The following is a 23,907-nucleotide window of genomic DNA, read 5'->3' as shown; positions in this document are numbered from 1 at the left end:
TAGTTACATGCAAAGGCTCAGAGCTGTCTCCCTGACACCTGCTGCTCTGTCTTTAACCTCTCTGAGTCTCAGTTTCCCCATCTGTAAAGTGGGACAGTACCCATACCTACCTCGCAGGGCTGTTCCGAGGAGGAAAAGAAGCAGTGTGTATAAAAGAGTAGCACAGTGCCTGGCACTTAGGAGGGATTCAGTCGTTGGTGATGGAGATGTGGATGAAAAGCAGAACCAGACCCGAGACCCTCTACGATCACAACTAGATGGTCTTCGTTTTTATCCACAGTCCAACAGCATCACACTTCAGTGACCTTCCAGTTGAAAAGAAGAGAGAGGGACTTTGGTTTTTGGACACAGCGTTGAGATGGAGGATGTCTCACTGTGTAACTGGACATATCTCAAATCAGAATTCAAGCATCATAAGAATTATCAACATTTTGGAACCCACTGAAGTCGCTGAGATTTTTGTATTTGAAAAAACCAGTATAGAACTTACTTTGGAACGCATCAAACTGCAAAATGGTTGGATGCACGGATAGATGGAAGGATGTGTGATACAGCAAATGTAACAAAATCTCCGTTGTAGGATCTAGGTGGTGCGTATAAAGGAGTTCACGCACTTCTTTTGACTTTCCTGCGTATTGGAAGTGTTCATAATAAAATGTTGGGGGGGAAATAGGTTCAGAGTCCTGATCGTATGTCCAAGCTAGAGTCTTGATAGTTCGCCTTTCAAAGTTACCCTTTTCCCCCTAATTATATGAAGAAACGGAGTAATTTACAAAGAAAGCATCCTTTAAAGCCCATTCCCTCAATGACAGACTCGGCAGTTTTAGAAGCTCTGTAGAAGGCTTAGACTTTCGTGGGTCTGAGTTCGATAAGCCCAAGATTCGTAATAATAATAATAATAATAATAATAATAATAATAATAATAATACAAATGTGTGGTTAGTGTGTAGCGGTCACCACCCTACATGCTTCACACATATGATTGTATTTCATCTTCACAGAACCCTACGGGGTACAGAGTATTATTAACCCCATTTTACAGATGAGAAAACTGAGGCATAGAGAAAGAAGAGGTAAGTCACCCAAAGTCACAGAGCTAGTGTGAGGAGGGTTAAGAATATGGGACAGAGGGGCGCCTGGGTGGCACAACGGTTAAGGGTCTGCCTTCGGCTCAGGGCGTGATCCCGGCGTTCTGGGATCGAGCCCCACATCAGGCTCCTCCGCTATGAGCCTGCTTCTTCCTCTCCCACTCCCCCTGCTTATGTTCCCTCTCTCGCTGGCTGTCTCTATCTCTGTCAAATAAATAAATAAAATCTTTAAAAAAAAAAAAAAAGAATATGGGACAGAATACTGGCTGTGTCAGATAACTGCCCTTGTGCTAAGCTTCCTGGGAGGCAGACCGCGATTATCAGTGGAATTCAGGCTTGTCGTGGGGTTGTTCCAGCTCCTGGTGGTTTGTGCTCTGAGTTATGTAAAAAACGTCTTCTGTGGGATGATCATCTTTGCTAGACGTCACTGTTTAAAAAGATAGTCTTAACAGTCTGCAGGAATTGTGATCAAACTGTGAAGTCCATCTACCCTCTCCAACCTCTGCTGATTTCTCCTTTAAATAGGACGGTGCATTTCATCCGTTCTAAATGTGGTGTTGAATAATCAGAAGATTGCATTTTCCTAACTGTTTTTTTCTGAAAACCTTCTATAGGGAAAGCAGAGAGTATGAAAGCCTACCTAAAGAGCGCAGAAGGCTTTTTTGTCCTGAATAAAAGTACTACTGTTGGAAGGCATGAAGACTCAGACCTTGTTTTAGAGGTAAGAACTGCTCCTGTCCGCTCCCAGCTTCTCCCACCTCCACATATCCCTGCTGTCTGTGGACTCGAGCCTCTTTTAAAGCACACCCTCTGGCTAACAGCCACATCATCCCTCCATGTGCGACCCATAACCGCCTGCGGAATGTACTGGGTCTCCCCAGCATGTGTAGTGAAAATGAGTATGCGACAGAGTGTGATGTGCCCTCTGTCCTTTTTGGACCGTGTGTACAGATGCCCCATCCATTGTCCCCTCCCCCCAGCCAAATGGGGCCATGTGGAAGGGGGCACGGAGCTGATGCTTTGACCTTCACCTGCTCTGGGCCTGACAGCGAGGACCACCTGAAGTACTCGGCTTGAGCAATGGCCTCTCGCCCTTTCCAGAGCTTTTGGAGACTGTTGTGATGTGTATACCATTTTGAGAATGTTATATCAATGGAATTATACCACATGTAACCTTTTGAGATTTTTTTTTTCACTCAGCATAATGTCCTTGAGATCCATGTAGGTCGTTCGCCTTTTCCTTTTTATTACGGAGTAATATTTCCATGGTGGAGATGTACTATTGTTTGTTTAACCATTTACAAATTAAAGGACATTTCGATTGTTTCTAATGTGGGGTTGTTACAGATAAACCTACTTATGAACATTGGCACACGGGTTTTTGTGTGAACATAACTTTTTCTTTCTCTGGGGTAAATGCTCAGGAGTGTGATTGCTGGATCAGATGGGAAGTGTATGGTCGCTAAAGAAACTGCCAGACTGTTGTCCAGGGTGACTGTACTCTTTAACATTCCCACCGGCAGTGTATGAGACAGTTTCTCTGCATCTTCACCAGCAACAGGTGTTATCACTGGTTTTTTATTTTAGCTGTTCTGGTGTGTCGTGATGCCTCCCCGTGGTCTTCATTTGCATTTCCCTAATAGCTAGTGATGTTGGACATCTTTCCATGGGCTTATTGGCCTTGTGCACGTCCTCTTAGATGAAGCGTCTCTTCGTGTCTTTTGCCCATTTTCTAATCACATTGTTTCATTTTTAACTATTGAGTTTTGAGAGTTCTTTAAATATTTTAGAGACGTGTCCCTTTTCAGATACAGAGCTTGTGGATCATTTGTCCTTGTTGGTAGCTTGTCTTTTCATTCTCTTAACAGAGTATTTTTCAGGGCAGAAGTTTTAGATTTTGGTGAAGTTCAGTTGAGCATTTTGGTTTTTCATGAATCATGCTTTTCATGTCCTGTCTCAGAATACGTCACCAAGTCCTCGATTCTGAGGATTTCTCATATGTTTTCTTCTAAAAGTTTTATAGGTTTTGTGTTTAAATCTATGAACCACTTTGAGTTCATTTTTGTATATGACATGAGACTTAGGTCAAGGTTCATTTTTATTGCAGGTGGCTATGTAGTTGTCCCAGCACCATTTGTTGAAAAGACTGTCCTTTCTCCATTGAATTGCTTTTGGAACTTTGTCAAAAACCATTTAGCCGTACTTGTGTGGGAGCTATTTCTGAGTTCCCTATATGTTTCATTGATCTATGTGTCTGTCCCTATACCAATATGACAGTCTTGATTACTGTAGTTATATAAGTTTTGACTCAAGTAGAGTGGTTCCTCCCATTTTATCCTGCTTAAAAAAAAAAAGATTATTTTTACCTATTTTAGTTCTTTTGCCTTTCCATACAAATTTTAGTATAAGCCTGTCTATATATACAAAATATCTTGCTGGAATTTTGATAGGAATTGTATTTAAGCCAATATATCAGTGTGAGAAGAATTGATATCTTTACTATGTTGTCTTCCAATCCATGAACATGGAATGTCTCTCCTTTTATTTAGGGGGGCTTTGATTTCTTTCATAAATGTTCTGTAGTTTTTAGCAAAGCAGCCCTGTACATGTTTTGTTAGATATATACTACACTTAAGTATTTATCTTTTTTTTTAATGATTGTAAATGGTATTATATTTTTAATTTGGTGTCCACATGTTCACTGACAGTATATAGAAATACAATTGATTTTTGTATGCTTATGTGGTATCTTGCAACTGTAACTAAACTTTCTGGAATTTTTTTTGTTTCGTTTTTTGTTTTGTTTTGTTTGTAAGATTTTATTCATTCATTTGACAGAGAGAGAGAGAGAGCTCAGAGTGCACAAGTAGGGGGAGCAGCGGAGGGGGAGGGAGAAGGAGGGAGAAGCAGGCTCCCTGCTGAGCATGGAGCCTGATGTGGGGCTCAATCCCAGGACCCTGGGATCATGACCTGAGCCAAAGGCAGATGCTTAATCGACTGAGCCTCCCAAGTACCCCTAGAAGGTTTTTATGGATTTATTGGAATTTTACACATAAACAATCATGCCATCTACAAATAAAAAGTTTTATTTCTCCTTTCAGAAAAGGAGATCTTAATGCCCTTAATTTCCTTTTTCTTGCTTTAATGTACTGGCCGGAACGTCCAGTACTCTGTTGAATAACAGTGATCACAGCAGTATAAATCTTTGTAATTGCTTATTCCTAATTTTCTGAGAGTGTTTATCAGAAACTCTCAAATTTAAAAATAACTCAGTGGACCTCTCCTTGAGGTTCTCATCCATGATGTGGTCTCCCTACAAGGAAGGACACAGAAATCTCTGTTCAGTGCGCAAAGTCGAGGAAAGGAAAAAGCATTGCAGTTTCTTCTTTACCACAGCAAGGGACAGGTTTTATGTAGTTTTATTTCATGTCTGGCCAAAGTACAAACAGAGATCTGTTTTTTGAACCTCAGTATGATATTAGAAAACTGCAGGCTTTGGAGATAGACAGACCTGGGATTGAATCTCATTAGGCCACCGGCTGGCTGTGTGACTCTAACCCAATTACCTGATTTCTCTGAGCTCATTTTCCCTGTCTATAAGCCACTGACCTCACAGGGTTGTTGTAAGGATTCAGTGAGAAATGCACATAAAGTGCTTGGCACGTGATTCTAAGTAAATGACACTATGATCGTTAATATGGACTCATAAAATGGAGATTGAGAAGAATCCTTAAAGGTGCACAGGATTAAATGAGGAGCCACTGGTATTAACAAGCTGTATGGAAAAAGGAACTAATGAGGACAATTTTTATACAGACAGAAATTGAGTTGCATTCACTGTATAAAAATAATTGACTGCCTACTGCTCCTCAGACTTAGTTTAAGAAGGAAGTCACCCCTGCCAGCCACAGTCACATTGATTTATGAAGCAATCAGCTGTGTTTCCAGAAGCACAAGCTCATATTGGCTCCCTAGAGAACAGATGACACATGAATTGCCCAGTGTTTTGTGAGCAGGCTTTTGATGGGTGCTTCTATCCTCTCTTAGACAAATCCTCTTCCCCCAAGCTTAAATGGATTTGGTAGAGGATTCGTTTAAAAAGGGGTTGTGGGGACACAGGGCCATTTTGAAAAATTGCAACCTGCTGACGTGTCAACATTTTCTAGTTTTATAAAACAAGACAAGGTGAAAATTGCTTCTCTGCTGACTTCCTTGGGTCTTTCTGATGAGAAGAATCACCCTTGATCAGCTGTGGGCCACCCTGAGGAATCATCCAACAGTCAATTTTTAGTTTATGTTATTTGTACCACTAGACGTCATTTCACTAAATAAAGATCAGAAATACATAATAAAAAGTCATCTTCAAAATTACCCAGAGGTTACATCTAGCAAATAAAAAGGATTGTTTTATTTACCTGAATAAATCCTGAAGAGTAGGCAGTCAAATCATGGAGGTGTATACCCACTGGCAAGGCTGACATATTGTCCTGATCGTTGATGGCATCAGATTGTGACACTGTTTACTTTTCCCGATAATGGGAGGTTGTTACACGCTTATAGTTTTAAAAAATTGGGAGAAAGCACAGTATAAGGAAGAAAATAAAAGTCACTTGTAATCATTTGGCTCAGGGAAAAAATCAGTATTGATCTTTGCGGGGTTTTGCCCTGCAGACTTCTTCTCTATCCTGTAAGGAGTTTGGTTCTCTCACAGCAAAAGGAGGCCTGTTTTCGCCAGGCTAGCTTTATGGTTGTTATCACTCATTCCTTCCACAAATATTTACCTGGAGGCTTAGCACTGAAGCAAGCCTGGGGATAAAGCAATGGTAGAATAAGTCATGGTCCCCACAGTCAGAAAGCTGCTAGGAGAGAGACATGTTAAGTCAAAAGATCCCACAAAGACGTGTATGGTTCTATGCACATTGGGGCTCTAAAGGAAAGGAATATGGAGGATAAGGAAGATTTAACTAGACAAGGGGAAAGGGGAATGGCATGTGCAAAGGCCCTGGGGTAGAAGAGCATATTATGAGCCCAAGGGACTGAGAGAAAACCAGCGTGTCCAGAAGAGTGGAAAGGGAGAGAGCTTGAGAGATGAGTAGGCCTCCTTCAGCCACCGTATCTGAAGAGTTTGGGAAGAAACTGAGGAATTTTAAGCAAGGGGGGAGACATGCATTTTGAAATGACCATCCTGGCTGCCATGTGCAGATTCGCAATCAGGAGCTCTGTTCAGGGGCACCTGGGTGGGTCAGTCAGTTAAGCGTCTGCCTTCAGCTCAGGTCACGATCTCAGGGTCCTGGGATGAACCCCTCCATCAGGCTCCCTGCTCAGTGGGGAGCCTGCTTCTCCCTCTCCTCTCCGTTCATGCTCTCTTTTGCTATCTCTCTCTCTGTCTCTCCAAATAAATAAATAAAATATTTTTTGAAAAAAGAGCTCTGTTCAGAATCTCCCCCTCTCCCATTTTACAGAGCTCAAAAGCCTCAGCCTTGCTCATTTAAGACATAAACCTTGACAATTTTAATTTGTGCGTTTGGTTGTGGCTTGTGAACTGTAATTTTTTGAGTTAGACGTAGCTATTATTTAAACCACACTGAGAAAGGGGCTCAGTTCTTCCAGACTGAAGAAATACTGCAAGCCAGTGGTTGTAGAATTTCCATCTGTATCAGAGTGCTTGTTAAACATGAACTAGACATTCTGACCCAGGATGGGTTCAGGATAGGGCCCTGGAATCTTTACATTATATATGCTCCCCGGGCTCAGGTGGGGACCGTGTCCCAGGGAGATGGTTCCAGGACCACACTTTGAGGGCTCTCCCTCTCTCTTCTTGACCATCATGTTTTTTCCCTCCTGATGTTGTGGGAGCTCCTGTCTGGCGGGGGGAGGAGTGCATACTATTTCAGTATACTCTGTTTCGAGGGAAAGAGAAGCAAGAGTTCCACAGTGAAAAGCTGACCCACTCTCGTCCCTCCCCGAGAACTCACTAAGCTACCCTCGAGAGGTTTCCAGATACCCTCGAAGACTGAGCTACAGGACGGCCCAAGTCAGCACAGGGAGGGGTGTGATGGAGGAAAAGAACAAAGGCGAAAAAGACAGGGGGTGAAATGCTTACACCCGCACATCTGGCCTGGGCACGCAGCGCCCTACCAGCGGGTTCCTTTCCAGCTGGAGCAGTCTAGCACGCGGCAGCCGCTTCTCAGGTGGGTTCTGAGGGTTGTGGAGCAAGACTGATGTAACAGACACACCAGCACCCGTACAGCCAGATGACTCTTGTCCCTTTGCCTGGCACCTGCCCGTTCTGGGCTGCCTCTCAGAAAAGAACCAGCAGAGCCTAAGTGGTCTTCTTGTTTATCATGAGTAAACAAGGCTGCTGTGATTGTCCTGTTATTTACATCACCTCACAGGTGTGTGGGTGCATCTGCTGTGCCTAAGGGCTGTCTGTACCTCTGATGGGCGTCTCTGGATTGCCCACCACAGGTTATCAGCGCTGGACAGCCCGTCCCACGTGCATTTCTACCCACTGGATCTTCGTTCAAACTCGGCACCCATGTCATTTTCATTTGTGTTTCTCTTATGAGTGAACCCCTGCATTTTGAGAGGTAAGGTGACAGGTGGACTTGGCCTGGATAAGGATTTCTACCCTGCTCAGTCTCTGTGGGGAAATGCATGGAAGGACACGGGCCAGGAGGCAGGGCAGTCGCCGCCTCTCCCATCTGCTCTTCTTGCTCCCTGCTCACCCCGGTTGTGCTCCCATGCTCACCCCTGGCTCCTCCCCCAGCTCCGCTGCTTCTGGGATTCACCCACCTGGCCTCCTGAGTCCCAGGGGAGCTTTCCTCTCTCCTGTTCGAGAGCTGGCAGCTGGAACTCAGGGCTGATCTCATTGGTTACTTCCTACGGCAGCATTTTTTAAATTTTTTTAAAGATTGTATTTATGTGTCAGAGAGAGCACAAGCAGGGGGAGCGGCAGGCAGAGGGAGAAGCAGGCTCCCTGCTGAGCAAGGAGCCCGACGCAGGACTTGATCCCAGGACCCTGGGATCATGACCCGAGCTGAAGGCAGATGCTTCACCGGCTGAGCCCCCCAGGTGCCCCCCCTACTGCAACAATTGATGAGCTGACTTTCCCTCCAGCAGGTGGAGAGCTTCCAATGGGGAAAAAAATTTATAGAAAAGGGCTGATCCCATGTTGCTCTTTTTTTTTTTTTTTTTTGTGGTAGAACACACAGAACACAAAATTTTCCATCGTAACCGTTCTTCGGTGTACAGGTCAGCGGCATTCCATACATTCACCTTGTGCAGCCAACACCGCCTCCATCCCCAGAGCTCTCCATCCTGCAAACCCTGCACCCTAGACAACCATCCCCAGTGCCCCTCCCCCAGCCCGGGGCCCCCAGCCTTCCGCTTTCTGTCTCTGTGAATTTGACTCCTCCAGGAACCTCCTGTAAATGGAATCATACAGTATTTGTCCTCCTATGACACTTACTTCACTTAGCGTCGTGTCCTCGAGATTTGCCCGTGTTGTATAGTCCGTTGTATGTATTCCGCACCTGCTGCTTATCCGCTCACCTGTCAGTGAACCCTGGGTTGTTTCTGCCTGTGGCTACTGTAAATAATGCCTCAAACACGGGCGTACAAATCTCTCTTCCAGCCCTTGCTTTCGGTTCCTTTGGATGTATACCCAAAAGTGGGCTTGCTGGACCGTATGATAATTTTATCCTTAATTTTTCGAGGAACCGCCATACCATTTTTCTCATCCGCTGCACCGTTGTACGTTCCCACCAACAGAGAACAGGGGCTCCACCGTCTCCACATCCTCACCGACACTGGTTTTATCCTGTTTGTTGATCGTAGCCATTCTAATGGATGTGAGGTGGCAGATCATAATCTCTTCAATAGCACAGATCGTACAAACTCTGGAGTGTGCATTTCTAGATTACTTACCACGCCTCACGTGGCTTCCTATATAGTCTTTGTACTGTATGTGTATTTACAAAATTACATTCTCAAAAAAAAAAAAAACCCTATGGGGTAGGAACTGCTGTTATCATTATTAGCCTCATTTACAGATGCGGAAATGGGGCTCAGAAGCGTTAAGTAACTTTCCCCAAACCACACAGCCGGTCAGGGGAGGTGAGGCTGGGTTTCCCATTCGGGGCCAGCTGACTCAGTGCTTTAGCTCTGGGAGCATCTAAAATCTAAATATCTGAAATTCCTTGTGAGTTCACTGGAATATTAAAATAGTTCACTGAGCTAGGGAAATTCCATAGCGTGAAATCCAAAGTGAGGCTCATAGGTGAAACACGAAATGAATTTTCTTGTGATCTTCATTCCCAACACTAGCTGGGGTGGCGCCATCTAGTGGGGAATTTGTGTGGGGAAGGTTGACCCAGTGCTTTCCACCCAAGAGGAGCGTTGGGGCTGTAAGTTAAGGCCCCACAAGAATCCTGTCTGGGGGTCACGGAGAGCCTCAGAGAAGACCAAACTTGAGCTGCCTCTTTAAAAGAGAAGCCTGTGGATTTTCCAGGCAGAGCAAGCAGGAAAGGACGCCCCAGGTGTTGAAACAGCATGTGCAAAGGCCCGGAGATGTTCGGTGAATAATTTGGCCCGGGAGAAAAGGACAAAACGGCATGTTGGTGGCAATGTGTAAAATGGAAGCCAGGCTAAACATTTGAAGGGGAACCTCTGCCCCCTTCCTACCCTCTCTCCACCCCGGAAAAGGCTTTTTAAGGTCAGGGAGGAATCGATGGTCTTTGTTATTTGGGTGGGAGAAGAGCAGGCAGAGAGGCCCTAGACCAGAGCAGCCAAGGGCATGACCTTGGCACCAGCAGGCTGGTTCAGAGCCTGGCACCCTGGCGGGCTGTGGGGTCCCAGGCAAGCTATGCAGCTGTTCCCCACCGTGGTCTCTGTATATGTGCCACGGGGATGGTTGCAGTGACCACGTTATGAGGCCTAATTACTGTGAAGTGCTTAGATCACTGCCTGGTGCTGTCAATACTGTAGTAAATGTTGGCTATTGTCTCCGTGATCTACTTACAACAACACAAAGGGATGATGTCACCGTGGTCTACTTCAAAAGTCAGGGTGGACTCAGCTGGTTTCTCTGCCCCAGGTCACACGAGGCCAAAATCAAGGTGCTGGCGGGCCTGGGCTCTGACACAGAGTCTCCAAGGAGAATCTGCTTCCAGTCGGTTCAGGTGGTTGGTGGAACTTAGCCCGTGCAGTTACGGACTGAGCTCCCCTTTTCAGGCTGGCTGGCCATGGAGGTGGCTCTCAGCCCAGAGAGGCCACCCACATTCCAGGCCGGTGGCCCCCTTCTTCTTCAAAGCCAGCAGCATTGGGTCAAGGCCTTTTCATGTTTCAGATCTTTCTGACCCCCTCTTACTGCTCATCTGTCCAACTCCAGCCAGAGAAAGTTCTCTGCTTTAAGGGTTCATGGCATTAGGCTAGTCCCACCTGGACGATCCAGGGTACTCTCCCTCTCTTAAGATCATGGGTTAGTAACCTCTGTATCTGCACAGCCCCTCGTGCCATGTAATGGAGATAGTCCCAGGATCCAGGTTTAGGGCATAGATCTCTTTTGGGGCCCATTCTACCCACTGTGGTTAATCCTACCTCTTGCCTGCACTGTTTCCATGGAGTGGGTGTGGCCTTATGGGGCTTGTTTGAGAGCTCTTTGGAGGAACCAGTGAGGACAATGTCAGGAGCCGTGGAGAGAGGTGGCGGGTGAGCTGGGAGGGTCATGTGGGACGGGAGGGGGCAGGAGGCAGTGTGAGGTGAGTGCGTCAGCATCCAGGGGCAGGCGGGCGCTGGGAGGCCCGGAGATGAGCGGGGGGTTGGAAATACACATTGGAGAATCGGGGGTGGTACAGCGGCCCCGCCTGTGGACAGAGCAAGAAGGAAAGGGCGCTGGCCCTAGAATCTTCGGGAGCTGTGGAATCTGGGGGCAGGTGAAGGGAGAGGAGCCCAGCATGGAGGCCTAGGAGCAATCAGTATCAGAACCAGCAGGCTGTGGCCAGGCCGGGGAATATATCAGTAACATATACGTAATACACTGAGGGTTTACTTTGTGCCAGGCACTGTTCTGGGCACCTCTGCGTATATTAACTCATTTAATCCTTACAGTGAACAACCCTACGAGGCAGGCACTATAGTTTCCCCCATTTTACAGATGAGGAAGTTGAGGTCACACAGGGTGGATTGGGGGCTGGGAACTGGTCAGGCAGTCTGATTTGAGGAACCAGCCTCTTCTTGAGGCTTTGCCCCTCCTCAGGGCTCTCTCAGGGAGACCAAGGTAGGAGGGTGTCACTGACAGAGGGAAGCAGAGACGCTTCCCCTTCCCTCCTCCTCCCAGACTCACTGTCTTACCAGAGCCCGGCTGTTTCCTCATGCCCTTATTCTTTTGAAAACCCCCGTTTTCACTATTTCTGCACTCCGTCTTTCTCGAGGCAGTGAGGAGGGTGGGGCTGGGAGATGGGATAGCCAAGAACCGAAAGGTAAGAAGAAATAGATCACACACACACACACACACACACACACACACACACACCATTTAATTTTTAAAATGTCGTCCTACTACCTTGAAAATTCCTCCAAACAGTACCTCCTGGCGGTCCTGTGAAGCACGGCGTATGAAACGCACTTTTGCACGGGAAGCAGCCCCAGGGAAGCACGACACTTGCCCGAGGCTGCACAGCTGGGACGCGGCAGGGGTGGGGTTGGACTCCTGGCTTTCCACCTGCAGAGCCCATCCTCTTGCTCCCGGTAGTGAGCGTTTCGGTGTTCTCCTTAGGTGCCGAAGTTCTAAGTGCTTTTATGTGTGTTATCTCACGTACACGTCACCAATAACTACTAGGCCGCTCTATTGTCTATATTCACAGAGGAGGAAACTGAGGCACTAAGAGACTAGGTCACGTGCCCAAGGTCACCTGGCTAGGAAGTAGGCGAGCTGGACTTTGAACCCGGGCCCTCCACCTCGAAAGCCGCTCCAATAAGCAGCACACCGTCCTGCCTCTTCAGCCCCCTCACCACGAGGCCACGTGCCTCCCCTGACCACAGTGCCAGCTGCCCCAGGGCTGGGGAGCCGTGGGTGACAGTGGCAGTGGGCTGAGGGCTCAGGTGGGAAGGAACACTCTCGAGGCAGCTTGACAACAAAGGAAAGGAATGGGGGAGGGGAGGGGAGGCGTTCTGAGGATGGCGAGCATGTTCACGGGTTAGGGGGTCATGCTGAGACTGAAGATACAAAGAGGAGACCCTCCGTGAGCTGGGACCAGACGAGGTGGGGTGAGGACAAGACCACCCTGAGCCCCTCGGCGGCCGAGAGAAGGGGACTTGAAAGCCATATCTGAGATCTTCTCCCTGCTGGAACTCCAGGTCCTGGCAGGGAGCAGAGGGCCGTTCAGAGTGGGTGTGGAGTGACAGAGGTGGGTTTCATAAAGGGACTCCTACAGAGGGTGGCCAGACTGAAAGAAACCGCCCAGGATGGTGTGGTGCCCAGAGCCACTGAGACTGAGGGGCTCTTTCCCCCTCCGAGACCTGAAGGGTGAGGGGGTTACATCTCCTGGAATCCCCAACAGGAGCTGTGGCTTTTGGTGGAGGGTTGTCCCCAGCCCATGGTGACCCCACAGGGAGGGAGCCAGGGAGGAAATACCCCAGCCTCTCTCCTCCCTGCTTGGATCTCTGATCCCCTGTTGGCCAACCCCAACCAGAAACCAGAGGCAAGGAGCCCATCAGCCCATTGATGCAGCCACGTGGGCTGGCCTGCTAGGGCAGAGGGCAAGGGGGAGCAGGTGGTTGAGGATCGGGGGGGCAAGTGGAGGACGTCTGGCAGGGGACAGGAGATGAGGACCTGGAAGGCTCTTAACGAGGTAGAATGAAAGTCCAGAGACCAGAGACCAGGGGCTGGGGGGCCCGAAGGGAGCAGCACGTGGCTGGGATTGGGCTGACTTGAGGACAGAGTGTGAGGATGGTGGGGAGATGGGGACAGAGATGGACTTGGAGGAGCTGGTGAGCTTGAGCGGGAGCCAGGCCGGGGCAGGTGAAGGGGAATGCCCACAGGGAGTGGATGAGGAAGCAGAGGCCACAGGAATCAGAGAGGAAGGGAGGAGGAGGAGGAAGGGAGGAGGAGGAAGGTCATGCTCTGAGACTGGGCTTGGGAGTCGCAGATGAGGCGGGGTTGAGAACTGGCTCTGAAGGAGGGTTCCAGATAATCAGGAGCCTTGGCGGCAGGGAGGTTTCCTCAAAGCCCAGGGCTCACCGGAGCAGATCCTTGTGTTTAGTGGATTTGTCAAAGTCCGTGTTTTATGGACCCACTAAATACTTTTAAAAAATATTTAAAATGCGGGAGACTTTTTAAAATGCATGTTCCAGGGCTCCTGGGTGACTGTTCGGTTAAGCATCTGACTCTTGGTGTCAGCTCAGGTCATGATCTTAGGGTCCTGACATTGAGCCCCTGGTCAGGCTCCACGCTGAGCATGGAGTCTGCTTGAGAGTTTCTCTCCCTCTGCCCCTTCCCCCCACCGTGCACACACACATGTGCATGTGATCTCTCTCAAATAAATAAATAAATAATAAAATGCATGTCCCATATTCACTTCCACCCCACTCCTCTCTCACTATTAAATCACTGTCCACTCTGAAAAGCATAGGGGACAAGTCAAGGGTACAAAGTTTGGTCCTGCCAGTGCCACGTGCCAGCATCTTGATGTTGGCTGAGGCACTTCATCTTAGCCATTTTTTTAAAAGATTTTATTTATTTATTTATTTATTTGAGCGAGAGAGAGAGAGAGAGAGAGAGAGAGAGAGAGAGAATGTGCACAATGGGGGGAGGGAGAGAGACAAGCAGACTGCACTGAGCGCAGAACCCGGCACAGGACTTGATCCCATGACCCTGAGATCAAGACCGGAGCCAACCAAGAGTCTGGCCCTCAACTGACTGAGCCACCCAGGTGCCCCCAACTTAGCCATTTTTAATACTGTGGTAAAAGACACATAACCATTTACTATTTGAACCATTTTTAAGTGTGTGGATTAGCAGTGTTAAGTGTGTTCACGTTGTTGAATAACCAACCAGCACTTTTTCAGCTTGCAAAACTGAAACGCTGTACCCATTAAACCATCAAACAATTCCCAAATTCCCCTCCCTCCATCCCTGGCAGCCACCATCCTACTTTCTGTTTCTATGAGCTTGACAACGGTAGGTAATTCATATTAGTAGAATCAGACAGTGGTTGCCTGTGTATGACTGGCTTACTTCACTCGGCATAATGTCTTCACGGTTCATCCCAAGCTGTAGTATGCATCAGAATTCTCTTCCTTTTTAAGGCTGAATAATATTCCATTGTATGTACTTGGCACATTTTGCTTATCCACTCATCTGCCAGTGGACCTGGGGTTATTTCCATGCTCCAGCTCGTGCACGTAATGCTGTGAACATGGGTGTACAAACATCTCTTCGAGCCCTTGCTTTCTGTTCTTTTGGATGTATACCCAAAAGTGGCCTTGCTGGATCCTCTGATAATTTCATTCTTAATTTTTTGAGGAACTGCCATACCGTCTTTCACGTCGAGCTGCACCTTTTCACATTCCCACCAGCGACTCGTGGGACAGCTCAGCAGAGTGGAGCTTGCACATTGAGCCTACCTCAACAATAGGGCTTCTGTCCTAACAGTAGCTTTTAGCAGTTTTCCAAGGAAGCGGGGGGTCTGGTGTTATAGGGCAGTCCCAGGAAGCACTCTCTTGGCCTAACATGTGGCCGGGGCTCACCCCATTTTATGGAGTCATTCAAAACTTCCTGCTTGCTTTGATTTCTTAATAATGGCCTGACAGCTACTGAGGAACTGAAAGTAAGGAGGCCTGGGAAAAGAAAAACAAAATGCAGCCCATAGAATTTCTCTCTTTGAGAGGTTATCAAGGGTTCATGGAGCACAGAGATCAATGGGAATGGTGATGACCTTGACATGAGTGGCCTTTCCCAAAGAACTGATGTATTTTAATATTGACAAAAAATGCTCTCTTTTTTAGACCAGATTGAGGTTTATAGGATATTGAGCAGCTAGTACATAGAGTTCCCATATACCCACCCCCATGCCCCAAACACACAGAGCTTCCCCTGTCGTTAACGTCTTGCTTTAACATGGGACATTTGTTACCGCTGAGGAACCAATATTGATATATTATTATTAACTAAAGTCCATAGTTTACATTAGGGCTTACTCCTCGCATTGCATATTCTGTGGGTTTTGGCAATTATATAATAAGTACACACCACTGCCATGTCATACAGAATAGTTTCACTGCCCTCAAATCCCTGTGCTCGCCCTATTCATCCCATCCCACATCCACCGCTCTGGACAGGATGAATCCATCCAACTGGAATTCCATTTAGAATTCCATTCCATTCCAGTTCCATCCAACTGGAAACCACTGATCTTTTTACTGTCGCTATAGTTTTCTTTTTTTGGAATTTCATATAGTTGAAATTGTACACTATGTAGCCCTTTCAGACTGGCTTCTTTCACTAAGCTATGTGCATTTACATGGTTCCTCCATGGTTTTGTGACTTGATAGCTCATTTCTTTTTATCACTATTATTTTATTGGACGAATGTACCACAGTTTGCCTGTCCATTTACCTTTTAAAGGACATCTTGGGTTGGTTCCAGTTTGGGGCAATTATGAATAAGAATGCTATAAGCATGTATCCAAAATAAATGAGTCTTAAAACTCAACTGTAAGGAAACAGACAACACAGTTTACAAATGGACGAAAGATATGAATAGACACCTCACCAAAGAAGATATACAGATGGCAAATAAGCCTATGAGAAGATGCTAAACATCATATATCATAAGGAATTACAAATAAACATGGGCTATCTTGTCGTCTATTTAGATCTTCTTTGATTTCTTTCATCAAGGTTTTTATAGTTTTCTTCATATAGATCTTTACATATTTTGTTAGATTTATACCTAAGTCTGTCTGTCTGGTCTGTCTTTCTTTTCCGTTTTTTTGTTTTGTTTTGTTTTGTTTTTGGTGCTAACGTAAATGGTGTTGTGTTTTTAATTTCTAATTCCAGTTGTTCGTTGCTGGTTTATAGGAAAGCAATCAATTTTTGTATATTAATTTTGTACCTTGCCACCCTCCTATAAATGCTTATCAGTTCTAGGAGTGTTTTTGTTGATTCTTTGGGATTTTCTGCATAGGCGATCATGTCCTCTGCAACCAGAGACAGTTTTATTTCTTCCTTCCCGATCTATGTACCTTTTATTTCCTTTTCTTGTCTGTCCTGGCTAGGACACCATACTGTGTTAAAAAGTAGTATGAGACTGGGGCGCCTGGGTGGCACAGCGGTTAAGCGTCTGCCTTCGGCTCAGGGTGTGATCCCGGCGTTCTGGGATCGAGCCCCACATCAGGCTCCTCTGCTATGAGCCTGCTTCTTCCTCTCCCACTCCCCCTGCTTGTGTTCCCTCTCTCGCTGGCTGTCTCTGTCTCTGTCAAATAAACAAATAAAATCTTGAAGAAAAAAAAAAGTAGTATGAGAGGGGGCATCTTTGTCTTGTTCCTGATCGTAATGGGAAAGTTCCTAGTTTCTCACTATTAAGTGTGATGTTAGCTTTAGGGTTTTTGTAGATGTTCTTTATCAGGTTGAGGAAGTTCCCTTCTAGTCCTAATTTGCCAACAATTTTGTGGTTTTGCTTTTTAATGATGACTAGGTGTTGAATTTTGTCAAATGCTCTTTCTTCATCTAATGATATGATCATGTGACTTTTCCTCCCTCAGCGGTTGAGGTGATAGATTACATTAATTGATTTTCAAGTGTTGACCCCGCCTCACATACCTGCATACTTGCTCGTAGTGTATAATTCTTTGTATACATTGTTGGATTCGATTTGTTGATATTTTATTGAGGATTTTACATCGACGTTCATGAGAGTATTGGTCTGAAGTTTTCTCTTCTTGTAATATTTTTGTCTGGTTTTGGTATTAGGGTAATGTTGTCCAAATAGAATGAGTTAGGAAGTGTTCCTTCTGTTTCTATTTTCTGGAAGAGGTTGTAGAGAACTGGTATCATTTTTTCCTTAAGTGTTTGATGAAATTCACCAATGAACCCATCTGGGCCTGGTGCTTTCTGTTTTGGGAGGTTATCAATTATAGATACAAATTCTTTAATAGACATGGGTCTATATCTTGCTTTTCATTCTCTAATTTCCTAAGGTGGAAGCTTCTATTATTGATTCTAAGTCTTTCTTTTCTAATATATGTATTCTGTGCTATGAATTTCCTTCTCAGCACTGCTTTCCTGTATCACACAAATTCTGATAAGTTGTATTTTCCTTTGCATGTACTTTCATTTCATTTAGGTAATTTTTTCTTTTTCTTATGACTTCTTCCTTGACCAACATGCTATTTAGAAGCAGGTTGTTTAATCTCCAAATACTTTGGAATTTTCAGCTGTCTTTCTGCTATTGATTCCTAGTTTGATTCTATCGCAGGCTGAGAGCATGCTTTGTATGATTTCTGTTCTTTTAAATTTGATGAGTTATGTTTTTTTTTTTAAAGATTTTATTTATTTATTCGACAGAGATAGAGACAGCCAGCGAGAGAGGGAACACAAGCAGGGGGAGTGGGAGAGGAAGAAGCAGGCTCATAGCAGAGGAGCCTGATGTGGGGCTCGATCCCATAACGCTGGGATCATGCCCTGAGCCGAAGGCAGACGCTTAACCGCTGTGCCACCCAGGCGCCCCAGATGAGTTATGTTTTGTGGCTCAGAATGTGGTCTACCTTGATGAATGTTCTGCGTGAGCTTCAGAACAGCGTGCATTTTGTTGTTATTTGGTGAAGCAATCTATACATGTCAATTAGATCCAGTTGACTGATGCTGGTGTTCAGTTCAGCCTTATTCTTACTAATTTTCTGCCTGATGAATCTGTCCATTCCTGATACAGGGATGTTGAAGGCTCCAACGATCAGAATGGATTTGTCGGTTTCTCCTCAAACTCCTGTCACTTTCTGCCTCACTTATTCTGATGCTCTATCTTTAGGCACATGCAATTAAGGATTGTTTTGTCCTTTTGGAGAATTGACCCTTTTATCACCATATATAAAGCCTCTCTTGATCCCTGGTAATATTTCTTGCTCTGAAGTCTGTTCCATCTGAAATTAGTATAGTTCCTCCTGCTTTCATTTTGCATTTCAATATTTTGGGTACCCAAATGTATGATAAAAATTTGCAATGTGGGTAAGAACACAGACATTTGAATCAAGCAAATCTGAATACGAGCCAGGCTTGCCGAGCTGGGTGAATCTGGGCAAATTTAATCATTCCGTGCCTCAGTTTCCTTATCTAAAAAATGGAGAATGATCTCTTTGGGTTATTGTGTAGATGAAATGGGATAATGCAGTAGAGCACTTAGCCAATTTCCTGGCATGTAATGTTGAATTAATATATCCTATTAATACAAATTATTATATTACTGTATAATAATATAAGCTATATAATATAAGCTATTATTATATTATCAATACAAGCTATTGGTATTGTTGTATTATGGGACTTTACACTTTGTGTTTTATTATGGGACTTTATACTCTTCTAAGTACAAGTACTCTTTTTGTGAATGTCAGACGAGGCACTCCGAGAAGATAAATTCAGAAACTAATTGCAAAATCTCAGGCCAGGGTGGATGTCTAATAGGCACAGTGTCCTGAAAAGAGAAGGACTTCGTACGTGCCCGACAGCCACAGTCCAGAGCCCCAAGACCCAGGAAGGTAGTATTTCCTCCCAGGTGTGAACTTTGCTCAGTCTGCTGACCAAGGAGAAATTACTGAAGAGCCTTTCGCCCCCCATTGCCAACTCACAGACACACTGTCTGGGCTGGGGTCCCTTTCTTTTTGGAAATGTAGTCACACCCCGGCCCCCTATTGAAAAGCAGATCATCTCCGATTAGATAAATTCTGAGCAGCTTTTAAGAAGCAATAGAAATAACTAATCACATGGAAAAACCTTCATTGTACACATTTTACAGGTTTTGTAAAAGTAGTTTAAAAACTATGTTATGTGGTGTGATCTCAGTTTTGTTTAAACTTTTTAAAAAGATCGTAAGCATAGACAGAAGACTGGGAGGAATGAGCCACAGCGCTAACAGTGTCTGCCTCTGGGGGATGGGAGCCTAAGTGATTTTAATGTCTTCTTTGTGCTTTTCTCCAATTCTCATTTTCTGTAACATTTTTTAAAATGAATTGAACAAAAAATTAATGAACAACAATCATTAGACACTCTCCCCTCCGTTAGCTCTATGTACCTTATTCCACACACTTGGTATTTTCCCTGCAGGAGAGTGGACAGCTGTCACTTTGCCAACTGATGTTTCTAGTTTGTGTTTGGGGCCATTTTTGCTTTCTGTCCTGCCATTCTGGACAACCAAAAGTGTACCTATGTGGGGTCAGCGAAAGAGAAAGTGGCCAACTCCCTGGCCAGATATGTGCTCATTCAGACTCTGTGCCACTCTGTGCTGCCTGATTCCCCACCCCACAACTTGGGCGCCTGCTCTGGGTCTGGAGTCAGAGAGCGCATACCCCAGCCCCATTACACACTTACCATGTGGCCTGGGCCAGGTCACTTAACTGCTCTGACTCTGAGTGTCATTTTTTTTTTTTTTTTAGGAAGAGGGTGTTGTGGGGGTGGGGCAGAGGGAAAAGGAGAGAATAATCTTAAGCAGGCTCCACGCCCAGCCCAGAGCCCGAGCATCATCATTTTTAAATGAGGGTTGTAGGTTACCAGGTGGCCGGGCGAGGGGCTGAGCACGGTCTGGCACCCGGTGCTCACGAGCAGGTGTTAGGGGCCCCGGTCACAGCTGTCCTCCTTCTGCATTTCAGTCTGCTGACATCGACAACCATCACGCACTTATTGAATATAATGAGGCCGAGGACAGCTTTGTTCTCCAGGACTTCAATTCCCGAAACGGCACCTTCGTCAACGAGTGCCACATTCAGAATGTGGCCGTGAAGCTGCTGCCTGGAGACATCCTGAGATTTGGGTCCGGAGGGCTGACCTACGAACTGGTCATCGAAAACCCACACTCGGTGAGTCCAGGCCCCTGCAGGGTAGGGGGCCAGAGGTGCCGTGTCCTGTCCCCTTCTGTGCATCCAAAGAGTGGTGCTTGTCCACAGCACGACACTCGGATTTCATGTTGTGCACACAGTGACCTTGACCCACCGGACCTTGCAAGGTTCACACCAATCCAGGAGGGTCCTCGTGCAGTGTGCATCCTTGCGCCCTCTTCTGGGCATTTCCTGGAATGACATGTAAGAGTGGCACAGGAACCCAGAACCATAGCTTTCCTGAAAATGCAAAGCTTGGTTAGGGCAAGAGGAAAGCAGCATGTGCTTTTGAAAACTCGGAGATGGATGCTTCTTCTCAGGCAGATCAGCACTCTGCAGCTTCCTTGCTTTGTGACCTCAGCCAGGGTTCTGTATATGCGTGGCTCTCAGGCTTCCGGTGATGCGCGGCATGGAGAGGCTATCTATCTGTAAAGCGTGAAAGTCAGTGTCCGCCTGGAGCGGAGACTCAGCACATGGCAGCTGTTCTCATACCCCCATCAGAAATGTCCTTGGGATCCTGACCTAAAACCTGGCCCCAGTTTAAGCAAAATGCAATACAAAACTTCCCCATTAAAGCTCCATCCCAAGGAGCACGCCGTTTATGGGGGAGGCAGACTGGGGGCAGGGGTGGGAGGGTAGGGGGAGGAAAGTTAGCAGCTCAGGCTTTGGTCAGAATCCCAGCTCTACCATTCTCATATGTGCTCCTGAGCAAGTCGCTGGACTCCCCCAGAACCTCCCGTTTCCTCCTCTACAAAATGGGGCCAATGACAGCAATGACCTTGCAGGCTCAGCTTGAGGGTGGAGAGAGATGGTTATAATTGTAAAACCAGCACCGTGCCCATTCACGGTGAGCACACAATTAACATCTGTCGTGCGTGTCCCAGAGAGACGGCGTCCTGATCTTACTCGCTGCCCCAAGAACGCAACATGGACTGAGGCCTCTGAGCTGAAAATCCTTTCTGGGACAAGGCTGGGTGTAAATTAATAAAATGTGGAGGATCTAGACAGACTTCTGGGGTTTTGAGCCCACAGGCAGCCCTAATTGTGCACCCCAGGAAGACGGACGGCGTCCCTCAGGCTGCATGGGCCATGATGCCACGTCCGTCATGTTTGGCTTTGAAGATGTGGGGCAGGTTTTTCGGCTGCTGCTCAGCTGCCTTATCCTTCTTAGACCGTGAAAGTGTGTTTGCTCATGGAACGCACCAGGGTCCTGGGGTAGCGCTGAGGGGGCTCCTGACCCAGGTGTTGACCTGATCCCTCCACACTCACCCACATCAGACCCCGGTGGGGAGCAGACCAGCAGTGCAGGTTCCTGGCCTCATCCAGGCCCAAGGACTCATACTAAGGTAGCCAGAAAAAAAACACAGAACCCCCAGTTAAATCTGAATTTCAGGTAAACAAATAATCTTTTAGTATGAGTATGTCCCAAATATTGATATCTCTTATGCTAAAAAAATTATTTGGTATTTGTCTGAAATTCAGAATTAATTGGATACCCTATATTTCATTTATATATATTTTTAATCTATGTATTTATTTATGTTAAATCTGGTGACCCTACACAGCCTGCCTGGGAGCGGGGCCTCCATTGGGGAATACACATTCTCACAGGCTCTTTGGTGATTCTGATGTACCCCCAACGGAAGGGAAACCTAAATACGAATCCCTTATCTAGAGCATTTACAGATTTTTTTTTAAGAACCAAAGAAAATGGAGTTTCAAACCCCAAAGCCTGTAAATCCAAGTTTGTGACGTTTGAGTCAATGTTTCTCAAACATGTCTGATTATAAGAACGTTTCTGGAATGTTCAACAAAATTACAGGTTCCCAGGCCCCCCTGCCTGGGAAATTCTCATTTTGTGGCTTGCCAGCAGGGGAAAGGGCGACAAACAATGTCTGCATTTTTTTCATACGAAGATATTTATGGAAATATTATTTATAGGGGCACAAAAATTGAAACCTAAATATCCATCAAAAGGGGGCATTGTTGGAAAAAATCACGAGGAGTTCGTTTGTATATGGAAAACTGTGCTGCTTTTTTAAAAATAGCTTTATGGAGGGGCGCCCGGGTGGCTTAGCCAGTTCAGTGTCTGACTCTTGATCTCAGCTCAGGTCTTGATCTCCGGGTCGTGAGTTCAAGCCTCGCATTGGGCTCCAAGTTGGGCATAGAGCCTACTTTAAAAAAAAAAAAAAAAAAGGGAAAAAAAACACAGCTTTATGGAGATATGATTGACATACAAGCAGCTGCACGTGTTTAAAAGATACAGTCTGATGGGCTTTGACACACGTGTGTGCACCCAGATAACAATTGCCACAGTCAAGGCAGTAAACCTATTCATCGCCCCCAAAAGCTTCCTCATAACACAGCATTTGTTTGTTTGCCTGCTTTTAACAGCTTCCTTGAAGTATAATTTACATAACATAAACTTCATTCATTGTAAGCCTACGATTCAGCCCATTTTTGTATGTTTTTTTAAACATTTTATTTATTTATTTAAGAGAGAGAGAGTGAGAGAGAGCACAAGCTGGGGGAGAGGGAGAGCTGAGCCGGGGAGCCCGACCCGAGACTTGATCCCAGGACCCTGAGATCATGACCTGAGCTGAAGACAGACTTAGCCGACTGAGCCACCCAAGCGCCCCCCATTTTTGTACGTTTACAGAGTTAGACATCACCACAACCTACTTTCAGAACTTTCCATCCATTTCTGTTACTCTCCAAAAAACCTTGGAGGTACTTAGGTTTTTTTTGTGTGTTTTTAATTTTTAATTTTAAAGATAGTGGCCAAATACTGAAAACATTCACCATCGTAACTGTTTTTAAGTATAGAGTTGCAGAGCATTACATGCACATGGTTCTACAGCCGTCTCCAGAACTCTGTTCACCTTCCCAAACTCAAACTCTGTGCCCCTTAATTAAAAACTCCCTCCTCCTTCCGCCCCCAGCACCGTTCATTCTGTCTCTCTGCATTTGACCACTCTGGGCACCTTGTGCAAGTGGAATCTTACAGTGTTTGTCCGTTGTGACTGTCTCACTTCGCTTATGTAGGGCCAGGACCTCGAGGTATGCCCATGTTGTAGCAGGTGTCAGAATCCCCTTCCTTTTTAAAGCTGAGTAATAGTCCGTCGTGTGTCTACACCACACTTTGTTGAGGCGTTCATCCATCGATGACTGTTTCCAGCTTTTGGCTGTTGTGAATAAGAGTGTCATGCACACAGGTGTATAGGTAGGGAAGGGGTACCTCATTTCACGAGGTGCTTCTGATATCAGGTAAGTGTAAGAAACAGTGAGGAAGACCTCGAACCTTGACTAGAAAAGACGAGGACACTTTGTAAAAAGAGAAATCTGTGGAGTAGCAGGAGTCGTGGATACGGACGACGCTGTGCTAAGCAGTTTGCCTGCTCTCCCTTATTTAACACCTACAATAACCTATGAGATGGGTTCTCCTGTCTCCATCTTACAGACAAGAAATCCAAAACTCAGAGAGGTTAAGTAACTTCCCCAGCGTCACACAGCTGGGCAATGCAGAATTAATCTCTATCCCCACTTGTGGGGAGCAGAGGGAAGAAAACCTTTCATCTAATGCCAGCTAGAGCAGGATCGCCGACTGGTTTTCAAAGAGAACAAAGCACACTTTTGTGGTCACTTGAACATACACATATTTTTAAAATTCTTATTTCTACAAGCATTTGCATCCCGCTTCATTCCCCCTACGTGACTGCAAGCAGCTGCACAAA

General features: G+C 45.9%; 1 protein-coding gene across 3 annotated transcripts in view; it reads left to right on the top strand.

Annotated features, from left to right (window-relative positions):
* The first annotated feature begins 1,712 nt into the window (after positions 1 to 1,712).
* FHAD1 (forkhead associated phosphopeptide binding domain 1) overlaps positions 1,713 to 23,907 on the top strand; it is a 121,886-nt gene continuing 99,691 nt past the window's right edge. For all 3 annotated transcript variants that reach the window (XM_045774711.2, XM_087858297.1, XM_087858298.1), the window contains exons 1-2: positions 1,713 to 1,809; positions 19,949 to 20,155. In XM_045774711.2, coding sequence (XP_045630667.2) covers positions 1,717 to 1,809; positions 19,949 to 20,155 — 300 coding nt within the window. In that variant the 5' untranslated portion in view covers positions 1,713 to 1,716. The remainder of the gene's footprint in view (positions 1,810 to 19,948; positions 20,156 to 23,907) is intronic.

This window comes from Ursus americanus, chromosome 33 (genome assembly GCF_024610735.1).
Source record: "Ursus americanus isolate L20-20 chromosome 33, mUrsAme1.1.p, whole genome shotgun sequence".
NCBI classification, from domain to species: Eukaryota; Metazoa; Chordata; class Mammalia; order Carnivora; family Ursidae; genus Ursus; species Ursus americanus.
The sequence above is the reverse complement of the archived record's forward strand: the minus strand, read 5'-3'. Positions and strand labels throughout refer to the sequence as shown.